Source organism: Neopsephotus bourkii, unplaced genomic scaffold (assembly GCF_033783945.1).
Source record: "Neopsephotus bourkii isolate Nb327-2 ecotype Australia unplaced genomic scaffold, CSIRO-AGI_Nbou_v1 NB_549, whole genome shotgun sequence".
NCBI lineage: Eukaryota > Metazoa > Chordata > Aves > Psittaciformes > Psittacidae > Neopsephotus > Neopsephotus bourkii.
Window position 1 is genome coordinate 871,096 of NW_026901050.1, and position 24,807 is coordinate 895,902.

Consider the following 24,807-nt stretch of genomic DNA (forward strand, 5'->3'; position numbering starts at 1 on the left):
TTTTTCCTCATTATTTCCCCTCTTGCCTTCCCAGGACAAGAAAAAGACTTTCTTTTGGCTTTTTCCCACTTTATGCTTCAGAAACCCCAACACAGATACCCTGGTTTCTACCTATGGAGCACCGGTACAGCAAAGGAAAACAGTCACGTTCTGCCGCAGCACAGAAGATGCAAGAAGGACCAGCAGCAAAGGGGTTAAAGGGAGTCCCATAGCAAAGATATGCAATGCCTTGAAATTTTAAGCACTAAAATCTGTGACTATATAAGAGAATAAATCTTTGCAATTCCAGGTATTTGTGGTTGACACAAAACACTTAAAGGGGTTTGGTTTTTAATGTGAGCTCTGGAACTGGTGATATTGAATTTTCTATTAATTTATACTCTACCTTCCTGTACACCTTACTCCCACTTCGGTAGGAAGCCTAGCCATCCCTCCAGAACTTTCACATATCTCTTCCTCACCCCCATTCCTTCTCCTACCTTCTTCTCCCCTCAACTCTTCCTTTTTGCTACCTGCAATGGAGACAGAAACCATTGTTACCAGGTTGGGCAGGAGAGAGCGCAGGAGCTCACAGTGCATCTCTCACCTCCATCCAACTATGGAATTTCATGAAACTCAGTTGTCTGTTGCTCCATCAACTTCAGCTAAAATTAGCCAGCTGGTTCAGAAGACAGGGCAAGCAGCAAGACAGGTTGACATGCACTGCCACTACAATCACATTTCTATAGGCAACCAAGCTGATTTGAGGCTGATATTACCTTTTGTAAGTTCCATTGGTACGGTTTTCACACATGCTCTTTACCACCCTGTAAGTGTAAATGCAGTGATAAGAACCACCTGTTCTTCTTTCTCCCTTCACCCATCTTTGTAATACGTCTTCTGCAAAACACCTGGCTGCAGGAGCTCCTCTGTTTTCCACCACTGCCACACAGACTCCTTCTGAATGTTTTATAGAGAGCTAGCCACATACCTTGCAACTTGCATACTTACAATATCCGACAGATTGGCTTCAGGTTGCTTTAAAAAAAACCAACAGATTTTACCTTTCCCTGATGACACAGCTGTAGTTGACTGCAATTTCTACTGCTTGATGGCTGCTGGGAGATGTTGTGGCTGTGGATGAGTTGAGCACCTCGCTGATAGTGTCTGAGATCTGTTCATTTGAATCTGTGATGTGGCTGACTCCTGCCTCTCCAGAAAATGGCTGATGGTTTTGTATGGGATGGAGAAAAAAAGGTTTTACTGTGCTTGTTCTTTATGCTCTTGAATAGCATGTGGCTCCCAGCCTTCTCCTCCTGTTCGGGTGGACTGAAGGGAGGAGAGCATTTGCTGCTGTCTTTAACACCTGGGAGTAGCAGCTTTGAAAGTCGCTAAGTGCCCTTATCTTTACCCACAGAGGATAAAACAGAGAGAATCTTTTACCTTGTCCTCCTTTAGCAGATATCCCAGTGAAACTGCCCATTTTTACCTCCATCCTTCAAAGTAAAGGCTCTGGGGGGTGACAAGGGGCATCACCCTTATGTGATACAGTTAGGTCCCTAGCTGAGAAGCCCACATTGTGTCCTTACTGCAGTGGTAAGAAGGGCCTTCAGAGTGTGTCTTATCTTTGTAGCTGAGTAATCACTGTATCATTCAGGGGAACTTGTTTTGTGAATCACCTGAAGTAAATCTTTGACTTCTTTAATGAGACTGTTCCTAGTGAGTTACCGTCTTGATTGTGCAGAGGTTAATGTCTGGTTTTCTCCCTTTGAGAAAGACCCCAGAAATGCCATTTGGCTGGGAGGTTTCCACGTCACATGTCAAGCTGGCTTTTCTTCTCTGACTGCAGAAAACTGCTCAGATTAAGTTGCGGGGAAGTACAGGGTTTTGACAGAAGGTGAAAGATCGCAGCTACATCAGTTCAATGGGAATTTCTCTACATGGGGTGTTTTTCTGTTGAAAAATGCCAACCCCTCTGGAGGAGAGTCAGTTCCAACAAATGACTCACTTTAACAGAGTTAGCCTGAAGGTAGAAGAGGCTGGGCTCAGGCTGGTGCCCGCAGGGTGGTGTTTGTACCCTGTGACTCTCTCCCTCACAGGGCTTAAAAATTCTGGGTCCAAAGTCTCATCATTGTCCTGCTGTCAGCAAAAAGTAGTGAAAATTCATTGATGCCTCATGCTCATGGTGTCTCGTGACTGACCCACCCACAAAGTCATCGCCTGCTCCTGGCTGGCAGTCACTGTGCTGGCTCGTACTGCAGATGTCTGTCCTTGGGTTTTTAAGCTTTGGTCCAGTCTGGGTGATTAACCAGGTTAATGTTGGGGTCATTGGGTTTCCACGGTTCACATTTTTAGCTTGAGAAAGGGGTTCACGTTGCTGCAGAAGCCCAAAGAATTTAGGAAAAATAGTCACCATTAAAAGAGATTTGAAGGCACAAAGTATTGGAAGCTAGGGAAGGCCAAACGAAGGCTCTCCAGTACAAGCCTATGTGTGTGTTTACATGATGGTAGAGTTTTTAGTTACTCATTTGTTTGCTGTGTGGCTTCTGCCTCGTTCGGTGCGCTTTGCTCAGCATGGTTATGTAGTTAAACATTCTGCTGCCCCTGGTTTGGATTCAAGTGGTTTAAAACCAGGAAGAATTTCCAAAGTTTGCTTTCCCTGAATTACACAGCTGTAGCTGACGACAATTTCTACTGTTTCCTCTCCTTGATGACTGTTAGGTCATGGCTGTGGGTCCGTGGGTGACTGTGGGCGGCTTTGCCTTGCTCTTTATGGAAGTGAAAGGCATGTGACGAGAAGGAAAGAAGTCTACTGCAGTGATGAAACTGGTTCAAAGTTGCACAATGGGCTGGATTACATCCCTGCCCAGAGCCTTCATTTCATTTTGGCAAGTAGCTCAAACATGTTCAGAGGCTAATGAGGCTACTTCTGTTACTGAGTGCACAAATTAGATTCTGCAGGAGTATTGAGTAAATGCAGGTGAAACTAATGGGATCTGTTATCTGAATATAGAAAATAATATACCCTATTAAATGTTATTAAAAAAGAAGTGCAAGCTGCAACTCCAATTAGGTGCCAAAAAGAAGAAAAGATTTACATAACAAGTCAGACTTTTGCCAGTGAAATGGGAATAATACCAGCCTTTTGATGAGAATTGTCATGCAGCATCCAGACTACAGAGCTTCCTGATTCCCTGGAGAGCTGGGGAATGAAGCAGGGACATTGACATTCAGGTTCATTCTATGATACTATGACTTAGAAGAGAGTTTGAGAGGAACATGCATGATGAGAACTGGCTTGAAAAAAATAGGCTGTGCTCATGTAAACACAGACAGCATCGTAAGACCTTAAGGGTCAGAGCACAGCTTGAATTAAGACAGATCTCTCTTCTTTAATATTTAGTGTTGGGAAGATGAAAGAAACACTGCCCTAGAAAAATCAGTTTTAAAGTTCTGCTGGATGCTGGAATTTCACTTCAGATGTAAATAGGGACATTCCTTTCTTTGCTTATCACTTCAAAGATTTACATGCGCGATAGTGAGTAATCAGCTGTTCACTGAGTGCAAGTCAGTGTGATGGAAAAATAGCCACCAGTTTGTTCCATAAAGTCATGGGAAGAAACAAATAAAACAAATGACACAGGGAGTATTTGATGTGTTTTTAAGAACATAATGTGGCTGAATAGAGCGTTTCTTACCTCTGTGGGTAAGGCAGCGGTCTGCCAGCATTGTGGTTGCAGCAAAGTTTTTACTCACAATATTGTAATAAAAAGAAAGGAAAATGAATCAGCTTTTTCAGAAAATGCTTTGGAGGCTTTCTCCCTAGACCGAGCTCAGTTGTCACTTGCTTTTCGTCACCCAGAAGCAAGTATCTGCTCATTTCACAGATATCCTGAGTATTACTGTTAATATTTTCCCTTGTTCTTAATATCTATTTTCTATAAGAGCACCGGTGTGTACTATGCACTTTATAGACAAATAAGGAAGCGAGTTATTTTTCCTAGAAACTTGCAATCAATAGGAATTTGCCTGAAGTAGTGTAGAATGAATCTCTCTGAGCTGTATTTATTAATCTATTGCTTGTAACAATTTATCTTGCGTGCCTGGCTGTGACAGCTCTTGTTCTACAGAAACTAAGATGCAGTGGGTGATCCACAGTGGAATCAAAGCATGACCTGCAGCTGGAATGATATTTTAAGGGGAAAAAACAAATCCCCCCAAAAAAGACATTCACAGATCAATCTTCCCTGCTTCGTTTTCTTCCTGTTCAGCCTCCAAAATGTAGCCATTTCAAGCTCAGCCAAGCAGATGTTTCTTAAGCCTGCCAAATGTATATGTTAGAAGGAAATGGGAGAAGCAAAGTTCCCGGTGCTGACAGAGAACCACTGGAGAGAAGTAAATAGCAGAGAGCTCAGCACAGATGATGGGTGCTCTGAGCATCCTGTCCCTGCCAAGGAGGGTGGTGGCTGCAACCTGTGTCCTGCAGATTCTCTGGTGGGGGCTCCAGGTTTGATCCTAAACAAATGACATGTTTAGGAGCAAACCTAAACACGTTTTCAGGGCTTCACCCTGAAAGTGGGTAAAGCAAGGAAGTCTCTTGCAAAGTTTACATGAGAGAGAAAAGAATTCGCTTCTTCGCTGGCATTTTAAGTGATGTAAGACGCTACTCTTCCCTGATGGCTGAGAAGGGGTAGCTCTAATAAATTCTGCTAATTGCTGATATCATTTTAAGGGAAGATAATTTCTTTTCCTTTGATAGGCAGCTCAGGCTTTTATTTAGTGAACACACTCGCTGACAGTAAATGTATGCAGCTGCTCAAGATAGAAAGCTATTTTAATAGTATACTTCCTAGCACTGTCTTTATTTCAACAATAACATTTGAGTGGTATGCAGGAAGAGGAGCAGGTGACATGTTTTGCTTAGAATAAAAGCTTTATTTTAATTTGGCTATGAACTTCAATCCCTATAAAAAAATGTGTGCGATCTTTCTAACTGCTGTACTTTATCCCTATATATCCACTACTAAAAATACAGTTGTATGGGATGGTAATATGTAAAACTGTGATTCCAAAAGTCTAAATGTTTTGCATATTTCTGATGAAATATTGTGATAATTGTATTTTACCTGTACACATTTTAGCACAATAATGTCTGGTTTAGAGACAGACTCAGGGTACATGAGGGTGGTGTTTACTGTGCATGGCTCCAGTCGGCGTGCCGAGGCTTTGCCTCTAGTATGTTTTTCAAATATCACGAACTAATTAAATTTAGATACAGAGATGCTTCTATGCTGATATGCATGTTACATGCATATATATTGTATGTGCTTAGCATATCAAAAGGTATATATGTATGCAGCTGTATTAAAGAAAAATAGAGTAATGTTATATTACATGAGTATAATGGATTCATAAATATAAAAATGCTCCCACTGTTCTTTGGTTTCCATGCAGATTTATGGTCTATCAAATGGATTAAGGCCTCTGGTCGCTGCATAGTGAAGTAGGCAGCTGCTCAATATTTATTTTTACCTTCACTGCTGAAAAAGTAGACCCACTGCTCGTTAAATTGATCCTGGTTCTTCCAGTAAGCACAGTCTATCTATCTCCTTCAGCAGGAATCCAGGTTAGATACATTTGGAAATTTTCCAGCAACACCTAGGGTTTTTTTTCTTTTTTTTATTTTTCAGGAAATGTATGTTTGAGCCTGAAATATTTTGTTCAAAACAAAAAATATACTCCATCCAAGTGACCATATGTATTCACACATCACACCTCCAACTTCAGCACTCGCACCTCACCACTTCCTTGGATTTCTTTAGGTGTCCTCAGCCTTGGTGTAACCTGCCTGATAGATTGGCTAATTATGTTGGAAGTTAATGATCCCTGGGCCTTAGGCAGTCAGCCATTAAGCTGAGAACCCAAACCACAGTCTGGCTGGCAGATCTTCCCCAGACACGGCAGACCTGAAACTGCGTAAATTTTGCCATAGAACTCCTTCCACCAGAAGCGCACCATTTCCCCTGGGGTTTAACGTTTTGGAAAACAAAGATGAGAGATTTTACACAGAAGAAACCACCTTGCTTTTCAGCCAAGTCTAATCCACTCACACTCTTTGATAAACTATCACCTTTATCTTAATATTTGCCACTTTCCTATTATGCCATGGAATTACAGACTCTATAAGTACATATAGATGTGTATATATATATATACACACACACACACACACACTAAATTAGACAAAATATGTTGTCTGGAAGTTGGTAGATTCATGTTGTACCCAGAAGGGCAGTACTGGAATTCTTCAGATAATTCTTAGCTTGGTATTTCTTGGCTCCAATATGTTTTAGTTTGCAGTCTATTTATATACTTAGGAAGTTATTTTAAAGATTTATTTTAATGGAAAGTCTAAGAGAAGCTCATTTAGAACTGAGATACTTGTGATTTTTCAGTAGATGTTCTAAAAATAGTTTAGTTGTGTATGTGTTGTTGACAGCAGACTTTTGCAATAGCAAGGGTTGGTTCTCAGGCAGATTTGGGTTTGTTAGGGATTGCAAACTGAAGTATCAGGTTGTAAAACAATCTGCATCCCATTATAATTTTCAAGGAGAGCTCAAGACTTTTATAAAAGTTCAATAAATTGACTGGCCTTTGTTGTACACATTTCTCTCCTGAACTTGTACAGATTTATTCTCCAAAGAAATAAGGGATCTGGTTATTCTGGGACAGCAAGGAGAAAAAGCTGTGAATTAAAATGGGGTTTCTACTTCCCTCCTCCTCTTCATTTGGATGTTAATCAGAAATTCAGCACTTAAGCGAAGGAGAGACAGGATCTTTGCCTGGGGTGTAATTTATAGTGCACTTTTAAAACACACTGGTAATTTGCTGTTAGGTCCTTGCTCCAATATTTGCAATTTCTTTTTCACAGGCTTAAACATGAATGTCTTTGTCTGTTGTGGTTATGTTTCATTTCATATTTTTTTCTTGTGTGAAAAAAAGCCTTTGTTACACAGGTGGGGCAGCTTTCTAGACTGTAAGCTCTTCAGGGCAGGGAACGGTCTCTTACTCCGTGTTTGTACAGCATCGCTGTTGCCTTGGCCTGGTCAAAGGCTCAAGCTCCTGTGCACTATTGCAATGCAAATAATAAACACTACTGAAAAATAGTCTGTTAAGTCAATTGGAGTCTTGCCCAAGTATGAACACAAGGAAATTAGGTGTCAAAATCAATGCTCTCCGTTACGGGTTGTTCAGCACATAGCAACGATTTAAAACAGTAATGAGTTTCATAAATTAGCTGTGCAGCTAGTTGCTATTTTGCAGACTTTAGAAGATTTACTGATGATAAATATGATGACAGTTTCTTCTGAACAATAAATAGCAAGACTGTACACATTACCAAATAAACAAAGGAAATTTCTTCTTACTCTGTGACCCTGCCATTTAAAAAGCCCTTGAATCCTAAAGGGCTTCTGTAAATATAAATCACTGCAGAATTGCTAAAGCATACATTAAAGTATTTCTGTACTTTACTAGATTGTCTGATTATTCAATTCACTGCATGAATTACTGCATAGTTAACCACAGAAGACGTTTCATTTTTTCTAAAAAATAAAAAGAAAATAAGTTTCTGTAGTTCACCTTAGAGCATAAAAATGAAACTTTACCAATGGAATTAGCTCAGTGTTTTTCTCATTTGATGTTTCATGTGGTTATGGGACCATCTCAGCTGAATATGAGCAGAAAATGACAAGAATATCAGTAGTACGTAAAAGTGCATTAAAAATAGTGGCCTAAAAGTGTTCAGGAGGATGGACGGCCCGCTTCTAATGTCAGACAGGCAATTACAAAAGGGCAAGAAGCAGAAGGTGAAAAATGCACAGGATGAAAGTCTGTCATTATGAAATGGCAGAGATCCTGTTTAGAGCTGGTGCTGACCTGTGGAAGAGTCTTGGCAGAAAATTCATTGAATTTTTCTTCCTTTCAAGTGGAACTTTTTGTCATTCAAAAGCAAGAAATGAAAGTACTGCAGTTGTAAGTTGTCTTTGATGCACTGCTTTTGTAGGAGGAGTGTTTCGGTCATATTGCTCTGGCTGCTCAGGATAACTTTCTGATTCCCTAGCTGATCTGCCAGAATCACCACTGTTCTTCCTCACCTGTAGCCTAAACTTCCCATGACACTGGCCCATGGGAAACCATGGAGCTAATCTCCTTGCCCCTGAGTGATCTCCTTATCCCTTCTGATCTCATTTGGCGCTTAGCACTGCTATAGTTTTTGAGAAGTGATGCCTCCCCTCATCCCTTCCCTTTGCACACAGTGTGCCAAAACCTGGTACCTAGCCCTTACTGGCTAGGGGTAGAGCGCTGGAACCCAGACAGTTCTTAACTCTTCCTCTTATGAGTAAATAGATATGTTTTTCATACCATTGAGACCGTCATGGATTGGACTGCCAGGGGAAACAGCTGGGGAAAAAGCTATAATTGCTTTTTAGTGGCTTTGTTGTTTCTGAGAGCAACCACTCGTTCATTTCCAGGGGTTGGTTCTTTGTAGCAGGGGCCTCCTGGGACAGATGCTCCTCGTTGCCTCTGCCCCACAGAGTCCATGCAGTTGAGGCGATACAAAGGTGCAGGGCTTCATCTCACCGACATTCAGTGCATCACGTGGATAGAGGCAGCAGTGTGGCAGTCAGTGGCAAAGTCAAGCTCTAGTCTTGGAAGCTAATCTAGGTGATGTGATGAAGCAACCTGTAAGTCTATGGGGGATTACTGCTGCTCCTTCAAGCGCTGGTGTCTGCTTGGCGTGTGTTACTAGAGCCTGCAGCTGGGGGTATTACTACACCCTCCACTGCTCTTTGGCATTTATAAGCAGTAGTATCTAGTAAGGACATTTTGGTTTTTTAACCTGCATCTACCTGTGGATTGCAGTGGTTTTCTTTAGAAGATTTCCTTGCCACCACGGGCTGTTCCATTGCTGCTACAAGCTGCTTGCTCCTAAAAACCAAGCTAGGAACCGGTGCTAGAGCAACAACCTCTTCAGTGGTTTGAGCATTGCAGAGCAAGTGGTGCATGTCTTGTAAGGCACGTTTAGCCTGTTAACTTGCAAACAAATTTAGGATGTTGAGGTTTGGCCTGTAAAGCTTGAGGTGATTTGTGAGCTCTTGCCTGTGAAAATAACCTTTCTCTTTGTAACATTTTGCCACTGCTGAAGTTAATGAAGAAGATGAGTAAGAAAGCATAAATCCCCTCATCCTATACATCAAGAAAGTCTCCAGGTCTGGTGCCTTGCATGTGCTGTGCAGTACTGAAAGCTGTGAAACTGGGGTGCGAAGGAAATGCGGAGCACAGGGGAAATGAAAGCGACTGGCTTGCGTTCCATGCCGATCTTGTACTTCTGTTAAATTACTAAGAATGCATGTTGGCAAGTTGCAAAAAATTGCTATAAATTAAAATGAAACGAGGGCAGCGTGTAATCATGATGATGCTGATAGAAGATGGCAGGACGTTTAATGAAATCTCCCTGTATTAGAGCAATAGTAAACCAAATTGTTAAACTTCTAAAAGAAAATAGATGGTTTTAAAATGAAGTGAAAATGCATTTAAGTGATAAATTAACTTACTTTGTCTGAATGGGCAATTCAGTGCTCAGCCTATTTTTCAAAATGTAGAGCCGACAAGCTGTTATTTTTAATGTTGCAATGAAAAAAAGAAAAAGAAAAAAAAAGAAAGTTTTGTCTAATTTGGAAATGAACTTGCTGTAAGTGGAGGCAATTAATGCAGTGTGAAAATGTGCCACCAAAAAGACGTGTGGAGCTATAGGTTTCTTTCACTACAGTTTAATCTGATTTATTTGTTGTCTTGTGCTTTGGCAAGTCTTTGACTAGTTTGTGTAAACATGAGGCTTAAAATGCTGCATTGTCTACTCCTGACTGAATAAATCCTTCGTTAATGCCTTCTATATTAAGTGTGTCTGTCCCCTCCACTGGGGCTGAAGTGTGATACTTTACAAACAGCTGAGGGTCTTTCTAAGGCATTCCTTCACGGGTGCTTCTTGTCAACAGGCCTTTGCAAGGGCATGGCTGCAGTGTGGTTCCTTCTTCCTGGGATGGCTAGATTAAGTCAGTTGGAGTCCCAAGAGAGCAAAACTGAAAACAGAAGAAGGCTGTGGTTCAGATCAGCCTGCTCAGACATGAGCCTTTTGTTACTGCGTTCTTCAATCAAAACACTTCTCTGCTTGGAATTAATAACGTATTAGAGACGTGCCTTTTGTTTTAGTAGCAGAAAAGGTGTTCTCAGTGGGACTGAGGCTGTCACTGCAGACTAAAAGAGCCCTGAGGAGCAACAGGTTAACAGAAAAGAAAAGAAAGAAAAGCCCCTGTGCCTCTGTATTGAGCTGATGCAGGGGAATAGAGCTTTGCTCGGGTAGAGGATCACCTTTGAAACTAACATTTTGTGAAAGGACTGTAGTGGAGGGTTATAACAGTAACGGGTGATTTCTGCACTTTTGTTCTTACTTTGTTCTGAGTTGTGATAAAACACTCAGCTTCTCATGACTGAGCACTGAGGAAGCAGGATTAAAGGCAGAAAAATATTTAAATGACATTGACTGAAACTGTTCCAAGTGTTTTTAATGTTTTATTAACTGTTTCTAACAAAATGTTTCAAGCTGTAAGCAGAAAGCTGCTTTTCAAATATTTCAAACTTAAATGTTTCCACAGTTTAAAAAAAAAATGGAATTTGGGTCTTGGTTAGAACTTTTGGAAAAAAAATGGAATTTGGGTCTTGGTTAGAACTTTTGGAAAAAAAATGGAATTTGGGTCCTGGTTAGAACTTTTGAAAAAAAAAAGGAATTTGGGTCTTGGTTAGAACTCCCCTGTGTAAAGTTCCTGGTCTGATGAGTCATGTATTCTGTAACAAAAAACATTTCCTTGAAAAATCCCCCTCCAAGCTCAAGTGTACTGACTGATTGATAGGCTGTTCTACTCTTCACATTAGCAAAGTAAAAAATGATGATACTTTATAAAGCAAAGAGTCCTCCCTCTTTTTTTATCATAACCTCTGGTCTAACTCTATGGTGTGATGAATGCTTTCAGGTATGAATTAGTGGAAGATGTGCAGTGCATTGTTGGTTCGAGCCCTTCTAGTGTATGCTGATGCTGCCATCAGCGTTGCTGAGACAGTAAAACTCAGAGCACATTTGACTGGAGCTGTTACTTCTCTTGTCTCATCAACATCATGGTTTTCTGTACTCCTATCCGGTGGCCACAGCTGTGCAAACCCATGGGTTTGCTCCAGCAGTCTCTCAGAGATAGCTGGTTTCTACAGCTGTGCCCAAGGGGATAATCTGAACCTCACTCTGTGTGGTTACACGCAGGAAGAAGGAGGCTCAGCTTGGTTCTTTGGGCTAAACCACAGACAGTGACATCTCCCACGGATGCTGATCTGCTCTTAGGAGTAAAGCTATCCTTAATCTGAGCCTGGTTCAGCCATGGAGGCTGTGGCAGGGGCTGCGGTGTGGTGCTGTAGGGTGGCAGGTCCCAGCCCCAGCTCAGCCTGAGTGCAGGAGTATGTCTCTGCTCTTCCCAGTCACTCAAGGAAAGAAGAAATTGCTTCCTTTTTTTTCCTTAAAGGAAAACAAACAAACAAATAAAACCAAAACAAAACCCTACACAACCAAAGCCACCTTGAAGGAGCTTTTTATTCTTTGTGGAATGGGGTCATCTTCACACGGCACCATTCCTGCATATCTAGTACTGTAAGTGACATCTAGTACTGTAAGTAACATAAAGAGGGTCATAGCAGCTATATGGCCACTTTGATGAGTGTCTTCAGTGAGACATGTTGAAAAGCAAAATTCTCTGCTCTGCAGAAAAACTTTGGTACAGATGGTGCCAAGTACCATGCATACACAGAGGCCAAATTCCTCTGTCCCAAGCACTGATCAAGTAATATACTAAAGATAAAACATAAATTCAGATAAACACTAGCTGCAGAAAATACTTTAGCTGGACAAGATTGCTGTATACACAGTCCATTGAAGGTATTTGTAGTTCCCCAGAGAATTCACTGTGGAGTACCACAGTGGTTGCTGTCCTTTGTTGTCCAGAAGGGAAGAATCAAGAGTGGTTTTGTAGATCTGGCGGTGAATTCAAGGCAGAAAAGTGACTACAAAGCTAACTACTTCCAGAACTCGAACTTTGTGCTGTTTAGTTCCATTGACTGAAGTGGGGCTATGAGATACGCATGAAATGTTTTACCTACAAAATGTCTTAGCAGAATTGGTGCAACTCCTTGTGCTTCCTGTTTCCCCAACCATTTCTTATTAACTCCTCATCACAAATGAAACAAAATAAATAAGCTTTAAATCATGTTACTGCAGTTGAGCTACAGGCCTGTTTAGCAGTAGGGTACAGTATCAGTCTTGCTTTCAGAATACTTTGTGTGTGCTGCTGCTGATAGGGCAGTGTCCGTTCAGCTTGGCTTGAGAGCTGTTAAAGAATATAAATATTAGGGTGGTGGAAACAACATTCTCAAAAGCAATGTCTTGCATTCTGCAAAACACAAACTTTCTTCTTTCTGTGGGCAGAGCCAACTGCAGTTTGAGTTCATGCTGGTGGTATCCCCATAGCCCCTGTGAATTAAGTCCCAGGGGGCATAGTGATGTCATTTGCTCAGTTCTGTTTTAATCTCCTTTTTGTGCTGAGAACAGCCATCTGTCCCCCTCCAAACAATGATGGAAGCAGCTGTGCCTGGTGTGCCAGCAGGAACAAAAGCCGCTGTTTCAGACCAGAGGGCAGAGGGCTGCAGGTCATAGGGAGCTATAAGGATATCAGGGTCAAATGACACCTGTACAGAAAAATAAGACACGGATTATGCAGCCTTTATGTGTTTATTCACTAGCAGAGAAGCGGGGTCAGTCTTTGAGTTTCTCTCCTGGCCGTGGGAATGCATGTATGTTTTCAAGGCTAGCCACACTGCTACTTACCCACAGAGTAATGGAGTAACAGAACCAGCTTCAAGCAGCAGGCAAAGCAAACATGACACAAAACAGTGCTTTCAAAGAGAAAATAAACCAACTTGGATTCATTCTGGTACTTTATACAAGTTCAAAGAGTGTAATCTCAAGCGCATATCCTATAACACACTCTTGTAAAAGCACAGTGAACCATGCATTTCACGTGCAGCCTGCAGCACACAGTAGTTCCCTAGCTCCTCTGTGGGAAAAGGGAAGCTGAGTGTGGCTCAGAAGCCACATCCAGGAGAAGTTGGTTAAGCTCTGAGCTGCTTTTTCTGCATGGTAAGTTGGAGGAGGGTACATACCCCACAGGATGAAATTGCCCATTCCTGCATTTAGCTTTCTACTTTTCAACAAGTGGTACTAGTCCTGTCCCAGCTATTCTTTTTCTTTGCTGGGTCCATAAGGAGAACAGAAGCTGATAGAAACCTTTCTAAGGGGAAACATAAAATATGAGGTAAAATTCACACATATAATGAAATAGGTAATGATCATAGTTGAGTACACACCCTCCTATCTTTGCATTAACACCACACCACTTTTGTCTGCATGGATTCCTGCTCTGTTTCTAAGCAAACGTGCATTTTGGAGCCATTAGTCAGAGATATACCAGGGGTCATATTTCTTTCGGGATGACAATCTGGGATTTGACCCTGTCTCTCATGGACAGGGTGACATTCCTTGAAGCTTGATGGGACAGAAGCACATACTTCATAAGTGGGTAAGCTGTAAACACTGCATGCTCCCACCTCAGGGGAACACATTCTGGGATGCAGAGGCATTCATGGATATACAGCTTAGCTCAGACAAGCCATAAGACAGCCATGGCTGGCTCAGCACCAAAGCCAGTGATCCCTTCCATTCCACAGTTCCTCTTACGCACATGGAAAATGGTTCCCTATTGCCCTCTCTCTTTTTTTGCTACGCAGTTCATAAAGGATACTGAAATAGAAGTTCACAGACATAAAGTACAGTATTTTTGGTAAAGTACAATGGCTCAGGCTTGTTAAAAAGTATGCTTTCAAACTGAAAGCTTGTGTTCTTGTTTGCTAATTGCCTACTTTGTGTCCTCAATGACATGAATAATTCCTTTCACCGTTGATTGTCTACCTAGTTTATGTGTTTTTACAGGAAGAAGTCACAAGACGCTGCAGTAAAAGGGAACAGAAATATTACTGATGACGGAAAACACATGCCTAGATTTCTAGGTCTTTATTGTGCATTTTACCGAAAGTGTCCTGCCTGCTGAGCAGCAGTGTAACTCAGTCCCATTGTTTATAAGTTTGAAAAGCTTTAGAGTTCTTTCACACCACACAGAAACTGCCAAAACTGGGAAAAAATCCTGTTTGCTGCTTGATGCTTTGCATGCTTGATGCTCACTTGATTGCACTGTCCTCCCTTCAGATTGCTTATTATTCCCATGTCCCTGTGAGTGTTAAATGAACAGAGCATCACACCATTGAAACTCCACTCCTGAACAGTTACTGTCCAGGAACAACTGTATAGATTTCTATTGTAACAAGACAAGATGATCACTGGTTCATGAATTGCCAGTTCAAAAATTATTTGTTCTCTTTCACTTACATAAATGTCTTCTTTAGCTCACATTAAATTCCCTTGTTTTAAGGTCTCTTGAGCTGGAGCAAAACTTAGGGCACTGCTGTTGGTTCCCAAGGCTTCCACAGCATACTTTACATTCTGGCAGTTTTCTTGGTGTTGCTTTACAGCCCCCCCTGAGATCAGCTGGCTCTGCTGAGTGGTTAGTGGCTCTAAACATAAATCCCATTGCTGTCTGAGTCTGTGGTTTCTGGGAAACTTTCCTGAAGCCTGTTTTTCTCCATGTTTTGTCACAGTCTGAGGAGGGGAGGATTTTTGTTTCTCTGTATGAACAGAAACTCTGACTATGGTCCATAAGATTCAGCCTGGAGCATACGCTGCAAGGTTGAACTGGTCTCACTCTGACAGAATTTTACTCCCACCAGCACAGGGTATCAGAACTTGAAGTGAGGAAAAAAAAAAGAAATTTATGTGGTTTATTTTTTGTATGGTATTTATATTTGTTAAGTTTTACTGTGCACAGAGCAGATAGGTGGTTACTGTATTGCTTTGGGGTAATACCTGCCTGTAGGGTGTAGTAGCGTTTGAGGCAGAGAAATGAGAATTATCCTGAATATGAGGATGTAGGTGTTTGTGTACAGTGTTCCATGTGTGTGTTGAGGTGTGTAATGAGGCATACAGTCAAACATGCAGGCCTTATGCCTACCGGCTATAGCACTGGGATTTATTATCAAGCTCATTCATTTGCTGCCCTGACACGAAACAGACTTAATGCAGTTTCACAAAACATGGTCTTCAGTTTAACCCTGTGATCGAGCATGGCACCCAACCAGCTCGTTCAGTGCACAAGCAGTTATGGTTAATGACAACACCACAGAGCCAGCTGAAAGGGCCCCGAGGGCAGGACTGCTGCACTTACAGTGCTCCTAGCCCCATTCCCATCCTTTCAAGGGTGCTGCACAGCACTCGGAGGCATCACCTTTCTTACTGGGGACATTCTTGCCTTCCTCTCTCTTCCCAGACCAGGAAGTAAGCACATTAACTGCTCCAGTTCTTTCTGGTAGCTCAGCAGGTTTGGCTCTAGTTCAAGCTCTGCAGTCTCCTTGCAGGGCAATGACAGTTTTGATCAATGGCAAGCTGGCTTTCCTAAACAAAGTGCTATTTCTTCAGAAAGCAGAAGTTTCATAGCAAAAACATAAAAAGATGAAGACATCATATACATGTATAGCTTACATGGTGCTAGGCCAGCACCCACTGGGGTCTGGATAAAAACTATGATGTTTAGGATATTTTTTTAAATCTCTGTCTCTTGACTAATAGTCCCATATATTGCAGAGAGCATGAGTCACTTCCCTCCTAATTCAGGGAGGCCACTGTATATCCTATTAAGTTCATTACGTTGCTAGGCTATTTCCTCTGTGGGTGAAATGTCGAAATACTGGCTACCTATATAGTCAGCATCAGAAATCTGTATTAATTACAGACTGATTCCACTATAGTTATACTTCTTGTGCAAGTTCATCCAATGAGCCCAGATAAACCTATAGAATTACATGCAGTGTAACAAATTATACGGTAAACCAGGTATTCCATGTTACCAGAGCATGAGTCTTAGCCAGGTCTGAAGTATGGGAAGTACTGATAACCAAAACAAAATACAATTACTCTATAATTACTTATAGGTGTATTCGAAGCTGATGAAATAAATGATCCCTTATTTAATCTATACTGAATATATAATAGAAATGGAAAAAGTTTGGAGAGACATTAATCTTAGCTAATTTTTGATATCTTAAGGTAAGCTATCTGTTTCTACTTGAGTCATCTAATTTCTTTGTAAGATCCATAAGAGAGCTGCAAGGAGGCAATGTGTGCTCACCCATTTTAAACTTGATCTGTCATATAAAAGGATGAACCACTGTCTGGAGGTTTCTGTTTTTTCTCCTTTGGTTATAAAGAGAGTCTGGGTTACTGTTTTAGATCAGACATCTGCCATCCATCCATCCATCCATCCATCCATCCATCCATCCATCCATCCATCCATCCTATCCTTAAATGGCTATACTGTTAGAAAAATACTCTGTTTTATTGCCAGCAAAAGTAACTTCATTGACAGAATAGTGGGATCACTGCTGATTTTTTTACAAATACCAGGATAAAAATTGTTTGAATTTTTGTTTGCCTACGGACCAGATGTTATTATAGGCACATTGTCATTTAGAAGTGTGATAACAGAACTGATTCACATGCATTGCAGTCAACTGCCTGCTGTATCCACACAGAGACCAAGAAGTAAGTCGGAAGTAAATTCGGTGCAGTTTCCCTGAGAAAGTCCTATTTGCAGATGAAGTGGTTCCTGCCAGCCCTACCGCAGGGGACCTGGTGTGTCTCTTCTGCTGTGGCAGCCACAGTGGCAGTGGTGTCCATCTCTGCTCTCATCTGCCCTGCTTAGCATTCATGCACTCACTCTTTCATTCCTCTGCTCCCATTTGGGTCATTAATATTAAGCACAGAAGAGAGGATCATGAACTTCGCCAGGAAAATGTCATTAATAACCTTGACAAGTATGGAGATGGATTGGGAAGGATAAAAGAGAGAGTGGGAGGAAAGGAAGTCAAGGCAACCAATAGGCTAGACCTGCTGTTACCATGTTAATCTCTACAGGGTTATTTGAGGGAATTGCTGAATTAGTTCATACTATACCTAGATCCTTCCCTTAATTCTGGACTAGTTCTTCCTTGAGACTGACATTGCATTTGTAACAGAATCCGTATTTATAATAGTTCATAAAAACAAGAAATCAAAATACTATTTCAGGCATATTAAATACAGTGGTGGATGTGAAATACACAACACATTAAATGATACAGTTGCCTGACATCACGAGAGGTTTTAGTCCACCCATTATTTTTTAATTGGAGATGACTGTGTCATTGCATACCACTCAATGTAACCTCCAGTTGTTGTTCCAAAATAGACAATAGTTTATTATATTAATACACTATAAGAGGCTTACAGCAACTACTATTTTTAATAATAGTCTCGCCAGTGCATTGCTGGTTCTACAGCATTTAACGTTTTAGTTCACTACATTGTTTTGGGAAAAATAATGATGATGCATACAGAAAAATCTTTTTGAGGAGGATTTAGAATGGGGATCTGAAGTTTAAGAGAGATTATGTTTCCATTTGCTGTAGGTAAATTATGTCTTTTATCATCAGGAGGGGGGACCGAATACTCTATCAGAAAGAAGTACATATAAATGAGAGCTGGTCACTGTGAAGCTAATAAACAGTCAATCATATTGGTATAGGAGAGGTTAAAAGCCAAGGTTAAAATTTAATAACTTCAGCTGCAGAGCATTTGCTGCAGGAGTCCTCCTAAATGGGCAGTTCCTATTGCTCTGAAGTGTGTTATCCTCAAAAGGTAAGTGTGATTGGCACTGGTGGTGATGGCTCGCAAGAATGGCTCAGTGTAGATAATCTGCTGCCACAAGCACTGATGAATATTCTTGGTAGCTCCTCAGACTCATGATTTGCAGAGTATGAGGTGGTTATTAGAAAAAAGAAAGTTGAAACTCAGTGGAGGAAAAGTCAAAATCATAGTTATGTCTTAATCCATTAAAAATACAGCTATAAGTTGTTTTTAATGACAGTGTACAGTTTACTGAGCACCAGCACACCTGAAAGGAAGTTTTGTGCTGGGAACAAGAGACTGTTGGGTTTTCAGTGGGAAAGACTGGAGAAGTCCTGGCAGAAGCTTCCTGGCCCTGCTCACCTCTGCAGTCTCTGTTCACCTAATTGATGTCAAGAGCCTTCCCGCCAGAGGAAGGGTTTCTTAGGAAAGTGGGTTTTGCAAGGTCAGGTTGGCAAGCGCCACTCTGCAGGCTTTGTGCTCTGCTTCATGTACACTGCGTTTTCTGCTTGCAGTTTGTTTCCTCCCACTGTTTCAGCAGCACAGAAGCCTTTTACTGGCAGTGGGAGGCATAGGCTGGAGGCACTGTGGTATGGCAAAGGTCTTTATCTGACCAGCCTCCGCTACCATTTCCCCTCTGTGCCCTATGTTTTCCTAAGAGACAGCTTCTTCTTTGGCATTGTCTCCTGAGTACATTGTGGGAAGAGCTCGTGGGAGAAAACCGGGAAAATACCAATAGCTGGGAGATTCCTGCATCGTGTGTCATCTCCACAGTGTGTTTGCATAATCTGTCTGGCAGATTACTGAGTACACCGTGCCTGCAAGGAAACAGGCCTCTCTTTGACCTGTGACTGTATCTATGTGCAGTGTTATGTGTATATAGTTAGTGAGCAGTCACTGATTTGTCAAAATGCCTCATCATGGAGCAAACTCCTTTTTGCTTTTGGTGTTGTCCCAGGAGACATGCACACGCTGCTCCCATCTGCAATTCTTGTGCCCTTCGGCAGGTAGAGCAGTGAGCCAAGGACATGTCATTTAATACTCCTTCTCTGCCAGCCCTGGGCTGGCACAACAGTGGCTGCAGGAGAAGAGCCATTGCTCCTCCAGCATCTTTTCCTGACATGGTGATGCTGGCATGGAGGAGCCGGGCAGCATTTGAAGATCCCCCATGGCTTGCTTCCAGTGAGTTCTCAGTGCTGCCCACACAACTACAACAGAAATCGTGCCACATGTACAAAACCGAAAGCTTTTCATACTGCAATTTGTTCTTGCCTACCCCGAGGCCTTTGTTAGCAAACAAGACGCCAGTCTTTGAGGGGAGAGACAATGGTGTGGTTCAGCTCACTCTGTGAAAGCATGCTGGAAATGGCCAACAGCTGAGTCGCCCTTCTCCCCCCACTTTATTTTTATTATTCTGGTTCAGTGACATTTATTTTGCTGCAAATGCCCAATTTGCTACGCAGTGCATGTGTTTTACAGAGAGACTAGTAAATTAGAATCATACGTTATGCAGAAATCCTTTGGTCTGAAAATGCAGGCAACCCATATTTGCCTTTCAGCCTTCACTAGCTTAGACACTCAGTGACAACCAGCAAGAATATTTTTAGCCACTGGTATTCTTCTCCTTAGCTGCAGGCTAACTTGCTAACTTGATCAAGAGATGCTCTTTAAGTGAGTTGACACCATGTGCAGTAAATTTTGTATTCAGATGAAAAGATGGATAAAGGAGAGCACTGGGGTTGGTTGGCCTATGGCATCAGTACATTGGAACTGGTTGCTGCTGAGAATTTGTCATTGCTGCTGTTTACATTATATTTAGAGAGGGAAGGGGTTATATATGTGGTCCAGCTCATCTCAGTTTTACGGCAACATTTGAGACACCAAACCTGGTAGGGCTTTGTATAGAATCATGGAATGTTTTGGGTTGGAAGGGACCTTAAAGCTCATCCAGTTCCAACCCCCTGCCATGGGCAGGGACACCTTCCACTAGACCAGGTTTCTCCAAACCTGTCCAACCTGGCCTTGCACACTGCCACGGATGGGGCAGCCACAGCTTCTCTGGGCAACCTATGCCAGTGCCTCACCATCCAAAACAGGGAAGAAATTTTTCCTAATATCTAATCTCAATCTACCCTCTTCCAGTCGTATGATTAAGCTACTTAAGAGGAAGCACTCACTGTGGCTTTCTGTACACATCCTGTGTTTGCAAGGGATCCCATTAAACAGCTATCTAAACAGGGCCCAAGCAGGGCAGAAAAAGCAATCCAGGGGATAAATATAATTTCATATATGATAAACAGTAAATACTGATCTGCCTTAGTCATATGAACTGGTTTGGCTGAGTTGTCCTTGCCAAGTCTATTGAGTTTAATGCTTTTGTGTGAACACTCAGAGTTTCCATTAAGTATAGTACTGAACGTCTGATCTCAGGATGACACTGATATTCCAAAAATAGTTTAATAAATAGAAATTCCAAAATGTATCATCATAAGCCTGTAGTTTGAGTATCAAATCTGCCATGTTGCGTAATATATGTTGGTTATATAATGGGATTTTAACCAGTCTAGTGCCATAAGTGCAAATATTAGAGCATTATTAGGAAACCAACCTCTCTCTGACTTTGAATCTGTTATGCCGGAAGTCAGAGAGAAAGTAGCTTATGTATATACAAGGATTTAGATGCTACAGCTTCAGAGGTATCTTAACAACTCAGAGATAGTTTGGAGATTTTGTTCCTGGCAAATGTAAATACATTTTAAATGGTACTGGGGAAAGAAATTGGAGTGCGGTAAGAACTTCAAGCTGCTCTAAAGTATCCTTTGTGGTGGACCAAATTGAAGCCTTTGGAGACAGAGAGATCCCTAAAGCCAGCGATTCTCATTTCTTGATATACACTGAGAGAGAACTGGGGAGCAATAGTCTTTCTGCTGGAAAGCAGGTAAAGCTCCTGAGCTAGCAGAAATCAGGACTCACTAGTGGGAAGACATATGGGAAGAGCAGCAGGGATTTTATCCAGGCAGAGCAATGTTCATACATAACATCACAACCAGTTGTCACAGTGTCAGGTAACAGTGCCAAGCCCTGGGGAAAGGCCAGGCAGCAAATGCTTGGAAAGCAATGGTGTTGTATAGAAGTCCTCCCTGTCAGGGAGCAAAAGCTTTGGAGATGGGAGCACATAAAAAGAGCTGCTGTGAGTTACCTGAAAATGAAAGGAATTTAGTGTGCTATACATAGAACTAAGTGCATCATTTTATAGCCTAGAAGCTGATTTTGCAGGTTGCACAACTTCTTGAAAGCCCTAAGTAGGGCACTATATGAAATTGCATGGCCTGATGTTACTGACGGCCAACCATCTGTCCCCACGGGCTTTCAAATCAGGAAAACATCACTTTTACTAAGAGCAGGCAGTCTATATGGTGGAGTAAGTGAATTAGATGAACCTTCTGACTTTTTAGCCTGAGGTAAAAAATAGAGTCAAGTTCAACTCCGCAAGTTAGCATAAGTGAATTAAATGCTTTAATTTCACATGTTTTCTGGGTAAGTTGAAGTGGGGCAGACTCTAGAAGGCTGATATGGTCTCTAGTGTCTCTAGTTCAGACACAGTTTTCCCAGAAGCACTAGTAACTCCATACTTTGTCCTGTTGCAGCATCTCAAGCATTAGACACACATTAGAGAATTAAACCCCAGAGTGCTCTGCTGAGGAGGTAACCCCTATCTTCCTCTTATGGGTGGAGAACTGGCATACTCACTAAGGGAGCAGGAGAGGGGAGCTGGCAGGGTGGGGCCACTGAATGTGCTTCCCATGGGATGCTCAGTCTCTCCCATCTTCTGTGTCCTGGGATGGGGAGCTATCTGCCCACAAAGAAGTGAAATCAGGTGATCAGAGTAACACTAAAAGCTGTAGTGCAGACTGGTCAGGGTCCAGATTCCTCCTGTCTCAGGGCTTTAATTAGAAATCAGTTTCTCCCCCAACCCCTGCCCCCAAATCTATAGAGCACATAACCAGAGCAAAGGACAACTGCTCTTGCTACCTTGCAGACCCCGTTCTGCAAACAGGGCTGTGCACATGGGCTTCTCCAATCCATGTGAGGCTCCCCTGCTGCCTTTGCTTGGGAGCTGCACAGGGCTCAGGGGCTTCCTAACCTGCTGGGTTTTCAACTTCCCCTGACAGTGAGCTGACTGCCTGCTGCCAAGTGCACACTGAGAAAATGCTGTAGTTTAAAACATGGCATAAAAGTGCTGTTAATGCTTGGAGTGCTGCTGGATTTTTTCCCCTTGTACAGGATATGAAAAGTAAAGGGAAAAGATTTTTTAGCCCTATAAGATTAAACAGTCATCATGGTTTTAAGGGCTTAATCTGCTGGCATGCAGACTGCTGGCTGATAAGTCTGAGTGTAATTGGATGCAGCATTGGATTCATTTCTGTGGGCTTTCCTGGGGCTTTTTGTTTGTCTCTTCATTTTGAACACACTGCAGAGTTGAAGTGATCTGTCCCTGGAAATGCCTTTGGGTGTGAAGCTGTAATGTTATCATCCCCCCCCAGCCTGTATTTTGGCAGCACCTAGCTGGAGACCACTGCTCGGGGAGGGGAGGTGGGGAGGAAAGTTGCTCAGTGTATGAATTCAGGCTATTGTTCAAGGCACACATCTGCCTTAAGAAATCGCACGGCACAGGCCGTTACTTATTCAGATGCAGAAGCTCCTTCCGTCCCACAAGACAGCCCATTCAAGTCACATGCCAGAGGTCTCAGCAGAATGGGCTGCAGCTGCTTCAAATCTGCTGTCTAACATCAGAAGCAGTTGGACAAACTGTGCTGTACTGACTACAGTCAGGCTCCCCGGCGCCGAGGAAGACAGGGAAAAGATTTGGGATCCCAGCGCTATGTTCTCAGAGGATCTGTGGCTGGAAAATGAGAAAAACTGTGCTGTTGTTCACAAGTCGAAGCGAGCAAGGAAGCGCCAAGAGCTCCTGGCTGTAGCCCTGGGGGTGAAGGTGGGAGTCAAGGGGGCACTTTTGTGGCAACCTCTGAAACTCTTTGCCTATTCACAGATCACCTCCTTGGTCAGAAGAGCAGCCTTAACCCAAAACGACAACCACTTCAACTATGAAAAAGCACACAATTTTAAGGTAAGCACAACTTCCTATTTTTGGCTAAAAAGTTCTGTTTAGATGCCTCACATTTGGATTTTTACTGCGATGGGATTTTCATGCACCCATCTATATTAGCTCTGAGAAAAGTCTTGAAAAAAAATCATTCTTCTTTCTGCTTTAAGTCCCCTTGACTGCATTCTTAATATGTCTTTACATAGGCACTTAATCCAACTAACAGATTTGCTACTCATTTCACTACTTGACTGGCATTTTAGCTTTTTGCCCAGCTTCTTCTTTCTTTTTTGTTCAGAAACAAAGTACTTGATATTGATAGTTTTTATCTTAAAGTGTAACTATTTTCACATGAGAAAAGGGCCCCTTTCCAAAACCTAGCAGCTGTCAGAAGCCAGTAGCATTTTACCTGCAAGCATTTTGATTGTTTCTGTTTTCAGAAGTTGAGGGAGCTGGGGTGCTCCCCAACAATAAAGCAGAGCACAGCAGTGGTATTGTTTCCTAGCTTTTGTTCCACCACCATATGCTAAGGAAATGCTCTCAGAGTCCCACTGAGCTATAGGATCTGAGCTTGTGTTTGCTTGTCAAACTAAACCAAATAGCTGGACAAACACAGGGATGCTTAAATGGATCATGTTTTGACTGTCTTATACATACAAAATCAGATTCTTGGGGCTTTTTGCCCCAAGTGCTCTGTCTGGCATGCTGCAGCAGGGAAGTGACTCAGCTTTGGAAACAGACCTTCCAGGCAGCTTGTGCTAAAATGTTTTGCCAAAAGGACTGTGCTGGTTTCGGAGTGTGCCAGCCAGTTACTGTATCTAATGCTGTCAAATTGTGCTTTGATGCTTATCGGGATGGACACAGAGAGAGTAAGAGGCTGTAGCAAGACAAGAAAGGAATGCATCTCAGCTTTGAAACCTCAGTTTACTTAATGCTCCTTGAGGATGCTGATCTGGGTCACGGTCAGGATAATTCAACTCATTAGCAGAAAGAGAATTTTCTGGTATTTATTGTGGCCTGTCAAAAAAAAAAAAAAATAAAAGGAGAAAAAAGAGGAGAAGCACTGATTAAAATGATTTCACTGATTTCTGGTTTCGCAAAAGAGCTTCACTTCTTATTTTTTTATGTACTCCACTGTGCAGACATTTCCCTCCTCTGCAGTGCTTCTGCTGTAGTTGGTAAATCAATAATTTAATATCAGTGAGAAAAGCAAATAATAGCATCCTTCTTCTTATTCTCCCTCCTTGACTCAGTCTACTGAAAAGTCAATATTTATCTCACTGATTGGCACTGAAGGAAATAGGGGAAATACTCTGAGTTTTCTTGCTTGATTAAACCAGTTTTCATTTTTTCTGGGTTTTGCCCTCATTATCATTTAATATCAAAACTATTTTAGTTTAACGAGAAAATATTTTCTCATGACTGAGACTTTTTTCCACTTTGACCCATGCATTCTTTCCTCTTCAAAATTCCCCTGTTTTGGCTTTGATTTATAGTTGGACACGTGCCCAGTTAACTTTGCGTTTGCACAATCTAGCTGTTGTATAGTGTCTGTTCCCTTCTGTTTCAAAAGAGTCATAGTTCAACTGGAAAATCACATGATTCATGTATATATGTATTCAAAGGCTTGACAGGAGAAAATTATTGTTTTATCCTAGTAAAGGCAATAAAAACTTAGGGAAGAAACATTGTCCAGAAAGGCAAGTCAAAAGTGTTACATTTACCTAATGAACAAATACGT

The 24,807-nt window shown here is 41.9% G+C and overlaps 1 protein-coding gene across 3 annotated transcripts in view; it reads left to right on the top strand.

The window, feature by feature from the left end:
• CHN2 (chimerin 2) overlaps positions 1-24,807 on the top strand; it is a 166,462-nt gene that overhangs the window by 118,204 nt on the left and 23,451 nt on the right. For all 3 annotated transcript variants that reach the window (XM_061351016.1, XM_061351017.1, XM_061351018.1), the window contains one exon: positions 23,013-23,090. In XM_061351016.1, the coding sequence (XP_061207000.1) occupies positions 23,013-23,090 (78 nt within the window). The remainder of the gene's footprint in view (positions 1-23,012; positions 23,091-24,807) is intronic.